The following is a 12,559-nucleotide window of genomic DNA, read 5'->3' as shown; positions in this document are numbered from 1 at the left end:
AAAATGAATTTAAAGTAGAGATGAAACAAATTGAACAATCAGAAATCAAAACTGGACAACTGTTGCTCCAAATTCACAATCAGCAAACTAGAAAGCAAATATTGTACAAATATTTACCTCCGTTCATTTCATACTTTCATGATTCCATGATGTTTTCAATATTAAACAATAAGATTGTACAGATGATATTTTTTATGTTTGGATAGTTTCATTATAATATCCCAGAGATGGGTTGCAGCTGGAAGGGCATCCGCTGCATAAAAACTTGCTGAATAAGTTGGCGGTTCAGTCCGCTGTGGCGACCCCGGATTAATAAAGGGACAAAGCCGACAAGAAAATGAATGAATGAATGAATGAGTTTCATTATAACCGTTTAGGCAGGATGTGTGTTTAAGCGATAGTTCACCCATGAATAGGGGCCATACAGAATCTGCGGTTACTATTTCTGCAAAGAATTTTGTAAAAAAAAAAAATCTGCAGACTTATGCTGAATAATTTTGGTAGTTTCATACCTAAAAACTTAATATATGAAATAATTTATAATAACACATTTTGAAACTTTTATTTAATGTTTACAATGCAAATCCAATTAGAACCACTTATTTGGTAAACAAAGCAAGTGTCTCATATATCTACTACAAGAGAGAAAATCTTACTTTACAAACTGTATTGTAAATAAATCATAAATAATAATACTACTGAAATTAAGTAGTAATAATTTCAATAATAATACAGAAATTAATAAAAAAACTGAATTAATATAAATTTACATACATTTACACAAGTAAATAAATAGACTCATTGATAGGCTCAAAATCTGAGGAAATTTGCGTATTTCTCCGCGTGCAGATTCCGTGTGGGGTTTACCCACCCTCATGTGTCTCCAAACATTTATGACTTTTTCTTCTGTTAAACAAAAAAAAAAAAGATATTTTGAAGAAAGGTAAAAACCTGTAACCAGCGACTTACATGGTAGAAAAAAAGATACTATGGAAGTCAGTGTTTACAGGTTTCCAACATTTAAAAAAATATCTTCTCTTGTGTTTTTAAATAAAGAAACTCAAAGGTATGAAACAGGTAAAGGGTTAACCATCTTCTTCATTTCATCTAATGCCAGAGTAAAAATCTATTCTTAATCCATGTGCTTTATTTAATATACTTTCATATGTGTTATTTTTATCTTATCGGGGGATTATAGTTGAATTTAAAACAACCTTAATTGCAGAAGGAGGTAAGAGATTCTATAAGCTTTATTAGGAGAATCCTCTGTTTAGACAAGTTTAGATGGTATTTTCTTTTTAGATTATCTCTGCTTGACGCATATTAAAAGCCAGGGCAGCTGCTTTGTTTCCTCCACTAACCAAAGAAAAGCTTTATGTCTGTTGTGAATTTACAGTTTGTAAAAGTATGATTTAAGATTTTAAGTTGATTTATTTCAGAAAGCTAAAGAGAAATCTTTCAAATGAATTAATAATTAAATGTGTATTTTATTTATTGTTTAATTTTTGTTATTTATTTAACTTTAATAAATAATTAATTTAAACAATCATACAATCTAATATAATTGTAAAAAAGAAACAGAAAATAAATACATTAAAAAATTTGAGACAATGATCAAATTTGGTGCATTAGTCCCCATGAAATCAAATAGACCATTCTTAATTTTTAACCCCTCTTAATTTGTTCACCACACTTTTTGAGTTCAGACATGAAAATGACATACATTAAATATAGTTTGTCAAGATAAATTCAAAAACTATTTTTAAAATAAGAATAAAAATATAAAATTCAGACATCTTTGGAAAGTTTCTTTGTGAATGGGAAAAGACCCAGAGAAGGACCCACAAACAGCCAAGGTATGAATTTGCAACCCATTTTTCAATGAATCAGGTGAATCCAGCATGTCTGTGCAAGAAGATCAACAGCTGGAGATCGCAAATAAAAGTGGCCTTAAGGCTGATTACTTCTGCGTTAAGTGATCGGTGTGACCCACAGCGCCTACCTTGCACATAGTCGTGGATTTATACTTAATGTGGTTTGTGTTCCTCTGCAATAACACTGAAACACTAGCAGGCAGTAGGTTTTTATGTTCCTCTCTGTCGAGTTTCTTCGTGAGTGTTTTGTATTTTTTCTGAACACTACAAGTACTGTAGCTAAAACTTGCTCATTCAGAGGCAGGAACCGTCAGATGTGCAATAACTTTAATCATAATGTAAATTCAGTTAATTTCATGATGTAAGTTCGTTAATTCCAATGGAAGAATGCGGCTTGCATTCGCATTTTGGGAGTGTCGTATGCAATAGGTGTAATAACATCTCAACTTTTCAGAACGCCACAAGAGCACCACATGTCACATGACAAGTACTGACCGATCAGATTCATACTACATGGAATATACACATTCTGGTAGACTAATTACCTCAGACAAACACAGAAAACCCAAACACATCAAAATAGTTGATGGTCATTTAGTAATCTATGAACACCCACCCCCACAAGCCACGGTAAAATTGTCAAGCGTTGACAGGTCTGCAGTGATAAAAAGGTTGGGGACCACAGCTGTACACAATTAAAAATATATATTGCTTAAGGGGCTAATAATATCGACCTAAAGATGTTTTTTTTAATTATTATTAAAAACTGCTTTTATTCTGGCCAAAATAAAACAAACTAATATTATAAAAATAATATAGGAAATACTGTGAAAATGTCCTTGCTCTCTTAAACATCATTTAGGGAATATTTGAAAAAAATATTTTGACTTCAATTGTATTCTAGATCCAAAATGAAGCCCTGCCCAACATACTGTATTAAATTAAATTTTACTTGCATTAAAATTTGCAATTTACTTGCATTAAAATATGCATAAAATTTTACTTGAATTAGCATCCCAATATAGATAATGTGTCAATTTCCCTGCCATTCTAATGCAATTTCCCAACAGGTTTTTAGCATCTTTGCCGCAGCTAAAGAAGAGCAAGAAAGAAGCTGAGAAGAAATGCTATAGAGGAGCAACAGAGTCCTGAGCTCAGTGTGAAGGAGCAGCATGACTGTATTAATCAAAAGAAGGGGGCGCAGAGGTCAGTCCATCACCCAGGATCTCTCTCTCACACCTATAAAGATTGAGAGACGCTAGTAATCTCTCAGTATCCAGCAGAGGAGGAGTCGGGTAGAAATGATGAAGAGAGAGAGAGTATATTGAAAGGAGATAATTACGAGGCTGCAGATGTCATCGCATTTACATAACTCTGACGAGAAGGACCTGGAGTTCTGTTCAGGAAACAACGGCGGGACAGCTGGCAATTTAATGTGTGGAGTGGAGCTGATGAGATTGAGATGAGTGAAATTGATTTGATCCGCGGACGTGACCTTACCTGTTCCCGCTCAAAAATATCCCGCAAATGCTCCAAGCCCAAGCTCTTCAGGAACTGGCTGATGTTCATATCCAGAATTGTAACTGGAGAGAAAGAAAAATATAACAATTATAATTAACCTGCATTTAAGTCTAAATCTACTGACAATTTTTTTTCTGAGATTTATAGGATAAAACAGCTGTAACTGTTGTAGTTTTTAATGTGAAATAATCTATTTAGTTAATTTATTTAAATTGTTTTTAGACTTGTCTTTAAAAAGATAAGATTTAGATAAGATAAGATTTAGATAAGTTTAAGTTCTTATAGATTTAAATAGGTTTTAGTTCTTTTGTTGTGTTTGTGCAATGATCATTAGTTATATTTCTGATATTTTTATTGCATTTCAGCTTTTAAAATATATTTCTATAATTGGAATAACATTTATATTATATAATTGTTTATATTTTAAATAAATTATAATTTTTTTATAAATCATTTTAATTAATTTTTTTGTATTATTTTGTATGATAAATGGTTTTAGATTTATATTTCCATTTTTATTTAAAGTTTTAATTCTTTAGTTGTGTTTTTGCAGTGTTCATCAGTTGTATTTATTATATTTTTATTGCATTTTAGCTTTTAACATATATTTCTATATTTGGACCTACATTAATTTCATTAATATCTAAATTAAATTGTCATTTTTATGAGAAATTTTTGATAGATAATTTTAAATAACTGAATAATAAATAACTGAATAACTGATTGTAGTTTTAAATTTAATTCAGTTGTATTTATTTAAATGGTGTTTAGATTTTTATTTAAAATTTTAGTTCTTTTGTTGTGTTTTTTCAATGGTCATTAATTTTTTGTTTATTATATTTATTATTGCATTTTAGCTTTTAAAAGATATTTTGGACTTACATTTATATTATATGATTTCTTATGTTTTAATGAAATTGTATTTTTTTTTTATAAATCCTTTTAATATAATTTTAATATAAAACATTTTTAAAGGTTGGTGTTTAAAAAGGTTTCAATTTAGTTTATTTAAATGGTATTTAGGTTTCCTATTTTCTCTTTTATGCACAGTTTTAGTTCTTTTTCATTAGTTATATTTCATTGTAGATCAATTTTCATTAGTTGCATTTATAATTTTTGTATTCCATTTTAGCTTTTAAAATATATTTATATATTCAGAATTACATTTATATTGTATGTTTTTTTATATGTATTTTACTTCAATTGTGATATTTCATAAATAATTTTTAATTTGTATATTTAAAATAACAAAATATTTTTACTGGTTGGTGTTTTAAAACTAATTAAATTTAGTTGTATTTATTTACAAGGTTTTTAGGTTTTTGATTTTTGTTTGAAGTTTTAGTTTTTTTATTGTGTTTTTGCAATGTTCATTAGTTTAATTTATTTAATTTATTTATTTTAGCTTTTAAAATACGTTTCTAAATTAGGGATTACATTTATATTTTATTAAAATGCTTTTATATAATATTTGAATTAATTTGTATTAATTAAATTAATGGTTGGTGTTTAAAAAGTGTTTAATTGAGTTGTTTTTATTTAAATGGTATTTAGATTTCATATTTTAATTTTTAATTAAAGTTTTAGTTTTTTTTTTTGCCGTTTTCATTAGATTTATTCTTTTTTTTATTCCGTTTTAGCTTTTAAAATATATTTCCATAATTGAGTTTACATTTATATTCTATAATTTTTATTCATTAAATTGTATTTTTAATAATTATTTTATTATACTTAAAAATTGACAAAATCATTTTAATAATTGTAATTTTTAAAATTATTTAATTTAGTTGTATTTATTTACATGGTTTTAAGATGTCCTATTTGAATTTTTATTTAAAGTTTAAATTCTTTTGTTGTGTTTTTTCAATGTTCATTAGTTTTATTTATTATATTTTTATTGTATTTTAGCTTTTAAAATAAATATTTTTTTTGGAATTATATTTATATTTTTTAAAGTATTTTAATTAAATTGTCATTTTTTGTAAATAGTTTTAAACATATTTAAAATAAAAAAATAATGTTTGTAGTTTTTGTAAACTATTAAAAACCTTCCAAACAATATGCAAATTAAAAAGAGGGGGAAAAACACAATTACATCAAAATAAATTAAGTTTGTCCTCTTTATTCTCCAATCTAAACTGCACAAAAAATGCATAAAACAGATAAAATAAAGTATTTGAAGAAAAAAATATTATAAAAATAAATTATAAAAACACACATTGTTGTCATTAATGTTTTCAAATGACACACTATTGCAAAGGGATACCAAATTCTTAATGTTCAAATTCTTCAACTCACTTTCTCCCTCCTTCCTCTCAGTTCCTGTGGCCCCATCAGCAGGGCCTGAGGCTCCAGAAACGGCCAGCTCAGTCAGAGGGCCGGCCAGATTGTCTATGCTGCTGGCAGCAGACAGGCATGAAGGCGTAGATCCCGGTGAGATGACAGAGGCGCTGACCACCGTCGCCTGGGGCTTGAAACAACTAGGCAGCGCTTCAGGGGGCATCGCATCAATCAACAGCGCCCGGATATCATCCGCCTGGAGATCACAGCAAATCAACACCACCTTCTATTAGAAATCCATGATCAGTGTGATCAGTTGCAAATATTATTCATGTTACATAAGCGATTGGTTAAATTAGCTGGTAAGTTGAACACAGCGCTAGAATGGCTTCTAGAAAAGGACAATAAAAGCTAAGAACAGCTGTGTCATTAGCACCTGGCATGAGCGCGGCCACAGGAGCCCAATTACTAAAGGTTACGGCAGATTTACCATTGCTTCACACAAGCACCAACACACGGGACAAGGATTTAAACGCCTCAGCTTATGTGTTTAGAAGATAAATGTCCCAATATCTCTGGACAGTCTCGGCCACCTGAACCATATGAGACCTTACAACAGGAACAAATAGTCTTGCAGAGCATCAAACTTTTGTATAAGACTGAATAACTTGGAGATTTTGCAGATAGTTTGAACAAACGCTGATGTTTTTATGGACAGTTGAAGTCGAAATTATTAGCCCTAATGTAATTTGTTTTTTTTTTTATATATATTTCCCAAATGATGTTTAACAGAGCCTTTTTCACAGTATTTCCTATAATATTTTTTCTTCAGGAGAAAGTCTTATTTGTTTTAATTATGGCTAAAACAAAAGCAGTTTTTAATTTTTTTAGAACCATTTTAAGCTCAATATTATTAGCTTACTTTTACAGAACAAACCACCATTAAAAAATGACTTGCTTAATTACCCTAATCTGCCTATTAACCCTATTAAGGTATTTAAATTGCACTTTAAGCTGAATACTAGTAGCTTGAAAAATATCTACTAAAATATTATGTGCTATCATCATGGTAAATCAGTTATTAGAAATTAGTTATTAAAACTATTAAGTTTAAAACAGACATTGCGGAAAAATATACAGGGGGCTAATAATTAAGGGGGCTAATAACTCTGACTTCAACTGTACATATTAACTGATGACTAGGGCCAGACGGAATCTGCGGATGTTTTTTGCTATTTCTGCAGAGAATTTTGGTAAAAATCTGCGGATTTCTGCGGAATTATTTTGGGAGTATCCAGCGGAGTGTCATAACTAAAACCTTAATATATGAAATAAATAGTAATAAATTACAGAATAAAAACTGAATAAATTCAGATTTACACATTTACTCAAGTAAATAAACAGAATTAATGATGGGCTAAAAATCTGCAGAAATCTGCAAAAATCCGCAGAATTCAGAGTTCAGAGTTCTGCGCGGGCAGATTCCATGTGGGCCTACTGATGACAGGTTTTTGAATTATTAAAAATAATGTACACCTGAGGTGGTGATCCAGCCAAAACATGAAGCAGAGTGTTGATTCATTTTTAAAAACTCAATGGACCAGTGTCAATTATTCCACTTATACTAGAGTCATCAGACAAAAGTGACTGGGATTCATTCACTAAACAAGCCTATGATTTGAGTGATATGTGCATACGGTCATTTTCAAGATAAATCATGATTCATCAAAAACTTTTGTACGAAAATTTATTGTAATTGTATGAAAACAATTCAAGAAAAGCTTACTCCACATGTATGCAACAATCATGTACCCCCGGGGGCTTATAAGGATGTATAAAGGACCCTACCCTAAAACAAACTTATACAATTTTCTTGAATTGTACACACTGTGAAAAATGTTGGGTTCCACACAGTTGATCTGTGTTGGGACAACATGAAGGAATTAAGTTAACTTAATTGTTTTTAAAAATTTAAGTGGATTGAACATAAACCAATTAACTTGTCCCCAAAAAAATCCACAATAAATGTGTTGTTTCAGCTCATTTTAAATAAGTAGTTTAAACAAACAGCAAGTGCTATTCTTTTTTGTAAGTGCAGGGTGGTAATAATAACTTGACATTAAAAACTGATAATACAGTTTAATTAGGGGTCCAAGACAGGTAGGCTCATTTAAGAGACTTTGAATCCACTAACAGAACAATGAGTTTATGAACAAGCTCATGTGCGCTCACACGTCTTGTGAATTAGGTGGAAAGTTTTCATGCAAGTTCTACTGAACATATAAACATGTAAAATGTACACAATTATTACTGAATTAAACCCACTGTTCAATACATTTGTCATCTGTTTTGATTTGTTGTTTGGTATTTGTAGGCTGTAAAATTATTTGAAAAACAAATAATAATAATAAGTTGGTATAGTTTTATAGACATGTAAGGCTGCGTGTCAACTAAAGTGTTTTTGTGTAGCAGAAACACGAGTACTGTTCTTAAAATGCTCAGCTGTGAGCACTTTGCAGTGCAGCACTTTTTTCAGTCAGTTGCTATGAGGCAAAGTATCCCTCCTGTACCGTTACAAGTTAAAAGTCTGATCATATATTTACAGTTACGTAGTATAGTCCAGCCCCGTCTTTCAATGTAATTGTATGGTGCAGCGTTTTTGTGCTTAGTGCAGACCATAAAACGGCCATGCAAAAAATGCGGCACCACCATTGACAACAAATGCTCAGCTTGAAAAAATGCTTGGGTGAACACGCAGCCTAATGATGTCAAAGATGATGCCTGGAACTACTATAGCTCAGCGTTGATCAAAAAAATATATTTCACAGTTTTGATTGTTCATCAGCCAATCAGAATCTAGCATTCTGCCGCTCTGCTGTGTATGCATTAGTGAAACTGTGTGTGAGGAGTCTGTGCATTACCGTGGCCAAGTCAAGTGGTGTCTGGCCCTCCTGGTTCTTCATGGTGGGGTCAGCCCCGTGGGCCAGCAGCAGAGCACAGAGTTGTGTGCGGCCCTTTTGTGCAGCCTCATGAAGGGGTGTGAAGGCCCATTTATCAGTGGCATTTACACAGGTGTTATACTTGATCAACAGGGCTGCGATATCCACATGCTGAAAGAGAAGACACAGGCTAATTAGGAAAACTCTTGCAATCTTTAAAGGGATGATTCACCTGAAATAACTTCTGCACATCTTGACTTCCATACAACAGAAACAAATTTAAAACAACCCGAGGGAGAGTAAAGGACTATGATGACTAAATGATGATTTATTTTTGCTGCTTCAGTGTACAATTTTGTAAATAAAATCTGCAGATTTATGTGGAATGATTTTGAGAATATAGAGGCTGAAATTTTTTTGCTTTATTATTTCCCAATTTCCAATTTTGGTAACTCTTTATTTTGATTGTCCATTTGAGTATTATTAGACTGTCTGCTTAATATCTGCTGATACTGACAATTCAACAGACATTTAACTGACTATAAGAAACTTTGCAAGTACATGTCAACTTATACTAACCCTAACCACAAACTAACAGTCTACTTATAATCTAATAAGAATTAGTTGGCATTGCAATGTAACTTAAATTCAACAAACAGTCCATCAAAATAAAATGTAACCTCAATTTTTATTGAGGTTAATAAACCTTATTAAGGTTTATTAAGGAAATCCATTAACCACTTTTTTAGTAAAAAAAAGCTACATTACCTTTGTCATATAATACACCCACATTAAAGTAAAATTCTATTGTGCATAAATAATAAAAACATTTGCATACTATTGCATAATATTAATAATAAGATGAATTGATTGATAATAATAATATTAATAATTATTATAAAAATGAAATATACACACATTTACACAAGTAAATAAATATATCGATAGACTCTAAAAATCTGCAGAAATCCACATATTTCTGTGGGCGCAGATTCTGAGTAGACTTGATAATGACAAAAAGAATGGTTCTGCTGCATTTCTCAAGTTAAAATCATATTCAAAATAATGTAATATTACACTTGAAACTGAGATTTCTTTTTTTTTTTCGCTGAAATCTTTTGTACGATTAAAAATATATGTAGAGTTCAGATGCAAAACCCTCTAAATCCATCAGACCTCTATTTTTGTAAATGAACATTTTCTATCAGGCCCCTATAATTAGGCTAAGAAGTTTCATTTGATAGATAATGAAAAAGTTATTAACTGTAAAATAAAATATACATTTTTCAAAAAAGTCACTTTAGACAATTCTTTGGTTTTTAACAAGGTAGACTTTTTTTGCGTCAAAACCAGCTAAATCCACTTGTGCTTTTTTTTTTTTTTTTTTTTTTAACAAATACCTCTAAATCCAGCTATTGAGCCAAGACATTATAATTAGTTAAAAAATCAACTAAAGATACAATTAGAAATTATTTTACCAAACATAAAACACATTACACAAACCAACTAAAATTAAAAATACATAAATCTGTCAAGTAAGTGGCGGCTCATTCCACTGTGGTAACCGCTGATAAACCAGAGACTAAGCAGAAGTAAAATGATTTAATGAAATCTGTCAAGTGCGTGTATTAATCAATAAAATTATTAAATCTTGACATTAATTAAATCTTAATCTGTTGTCATTTCTGATATTTGGGATTTAGATTTAATGTAAGTAGAGCAATGTATACTAAGCTTGTTAGATAAAAAAAAATGAAGTGTAAAAACATTGTGAAACATCAATATCTGTGCATTGTCCATTAATAAAAAAAGTAATATAATTTATTGAAGTAATATAAATTATGTATAGTTTAATACATTATATTTATCTTTTAAAACATAGCTCACATAAGTAAATAAAACACAAGGTAGGCCTACTGTGCAAAAAAAGAGATGTCTCTCAGACACTTTTAAAAGCTGTCACTCTTTTTTCATCTAATATTTATCCTCATAGCATCGATGCAGGATAAAGGAACAGCATCTTAACTTCATCTTTCAAGAAATGCAGTTGTTGTTTAATGTATAGTATATAGGACTCATTCCAAGTAGTGTTGCTGTGCAAAAAAAAACGTTATGAATGCATGCTACTCTTCTGACTGTACAGTGTTTTCTTTTTCTTATAATGCAGACTTTTGAGGTAAGGGACGTTTTCATTTGCCATTCACTGACAGTCAGACAGGCTCATGCAGTTCATCAAATTACATATTTGAAAATCAGAATCGAAAGTGGAATAAAACAGTCTCCTCATAAAAGGCGCTGTATCAGCGCACCATAACATTGAAATCATATGATTCGATTCACGCTTTCTGATTGGTTTTCGGGACATATCGGCTTCTGCTGCCAAAGGCAAGTGGCGTTTAGAGGCTTTTGCATACAAACTGTTATTTCTGAATGCGCTGAAGCTGGGATTTAGATGATTTGAAGCAAGAATATTTATTGAATATGTACTACGTGCCTAAAGTATTCTATCAATGTCGTTAGCTCATTTTTGGCGAAGGAGGTGTTTAGCGGCTTTTGGACCTGAACTCTTCATATTTTGTTATGGTTGTATTTTGGATGAATAATATAAATTAGTTTTTATTTTAAAATGGCTTAATCAAACAGATTAAATGTTTTGCCATTTGATTCATTCATGCATGCATTCATTCACTTGTAGTTTTATTTATGTATAGTGGTGTTGCAATAGTATTGATGATAATAGTTATATATATCAAAAATATCACTATAAATATGCAGTATAATGTACTGACGATAACCATATTTAATAAAAAATACACATACAATACAACAATCAAGTTAATTCTCTTATATGTTTAAGATAATATGAATATTTTGACTCATGTTTCACCTATTTTATAGCTCTTTCATCTTTATTTAAAATTAATTTATATATTTAATTACCTTTATATACTCACTTAAAACAGTTGGGTTAATAATAACCCAACAGGTCGTTGATGGGTCGTTTTGGCACCAACCTGCTGTTGGGATATTTTAACCCAATCCATTAACCAGTTGTTAAGGTTAACCCAAAAATATGGATTACAAAACTTATTTATTTGTGCCAAATAAATAAGTGGCTATATAATAATAAATTATTATTATTATTATTATTATTATTATTATTATTATTATTATTATTATTGTGTTGATGTCTCCGCTGGGTCTTAAAGGCGAGAATGACGACCAAATGTTTCAAATACGTGTATCACTTGTATTAAAAATTTTTTAACCCAATTGGTTGAGTTATTTAAAAATAACCCAATAAAGGTTTAAAATAAGCCAACAAAACACCAAATATTTTTAACTCAACCATTGGGTTAAATAACTAACCCAACGATTTTTAGAGTGTAACAATAACAACACTAAGGGTGACACAATGAGAATAACCACGTTGCATCTTTTGCAGTTTTGGCTAGACTATCCCTTTAAATGCCATATGAGAGCTGTTCTAACTTCCAATGGAGTTTGCAGGACAAAACAAACTTGATATTTGGCCAACTGTGAGTAGTGATGCGCAGTGTGTGTCTGAGCTGTCCTGAACCAGCCTCCCATCAGCAGCAGTGGTGACTGTATGAAACTGTGATCAGCTGGCGGTGTTTGTCGAACACTCTCAGTCTCTACACAAACAGGCCGTATATGAACAGAGGGAGGCGCACTCAAGGTCAGCCAGCATCGGCCGGCTGCCAGCTCTCCTCCAGCCAATCAGCAAGGCCCAGGCAACCTGCCACTACACTCCCAGCCAATGAGAATCTCACAACTGCAGTCACAGAGGTCCTGTTTCTTGGATGGCAACAGAGCGTATGGGAGTGCAGTGAAGAGTCTGGCTAGTTCTGATCCAGCATGTTTATGTAACTGCAATCTGCTCCCTTCTATCTGCATTCTCTAATCACATCCCCATAGACCTCC

The 12,559-nt window shown here is 31.2% G+C and overlaps 1 protein-coding gene across 6 annotated transcripts in view; it reads right to left on the bottom strand.

Moving 5' to 3' along the window:
• tnksa (tankyrase, TRF1-interacting ankyrin-related ADP-ribose polymerase a) overlaps nt 1-12,559 on the bottom strand; it is a 174,401-nt gene that overhangs the window by 16,177 nt on the left and 145,665 nt on the right. For all 6 annotated transcript variants that reach the window (XR_012396727.1, XR_012396728.1, XR_012396729.1 and 3 more), the window contains 3 exons: nt 8,597-8,785; nt 5,694-5,931; nt 3,375-3,457 (listed from right to left, as the gene is read on the bottom strand). Coding sequence is in view for 3 of the 6 variants with exons in the window: in XM_068218960.2 (XP_068075061.2) it covers nt 3,375-3,457; nt 5,694-5,931; nt 8,597-8,785 (510 nt within the window). In the remaining 3 variants the exon portion in view is untranslated. The remainder of the gene's footprint in view (nt 1-3,374; nt 3,458-5,693; nt 5,932-8,596; nt 8,786-12,559) is intronic.

This window comes from Danio rerio, chromosome 21 (assembly GCF_049306965.1).
Source record: "Danio rerio strain Tuebingen ecotype United States chromosome 21, GRCz12tu, whole genome shotgun sequence".
Classification (NCBI taxonomy): Eukaryota; Metazoa; Chordata; class Actinopteri; order Cypriniformes; family Danionidae; genus Danio; species Danio rerio.
Note: the sequence above shows the minus strand (reverse complement) of the source record. Positions and strands in the feature narration are given on the sequence as shown.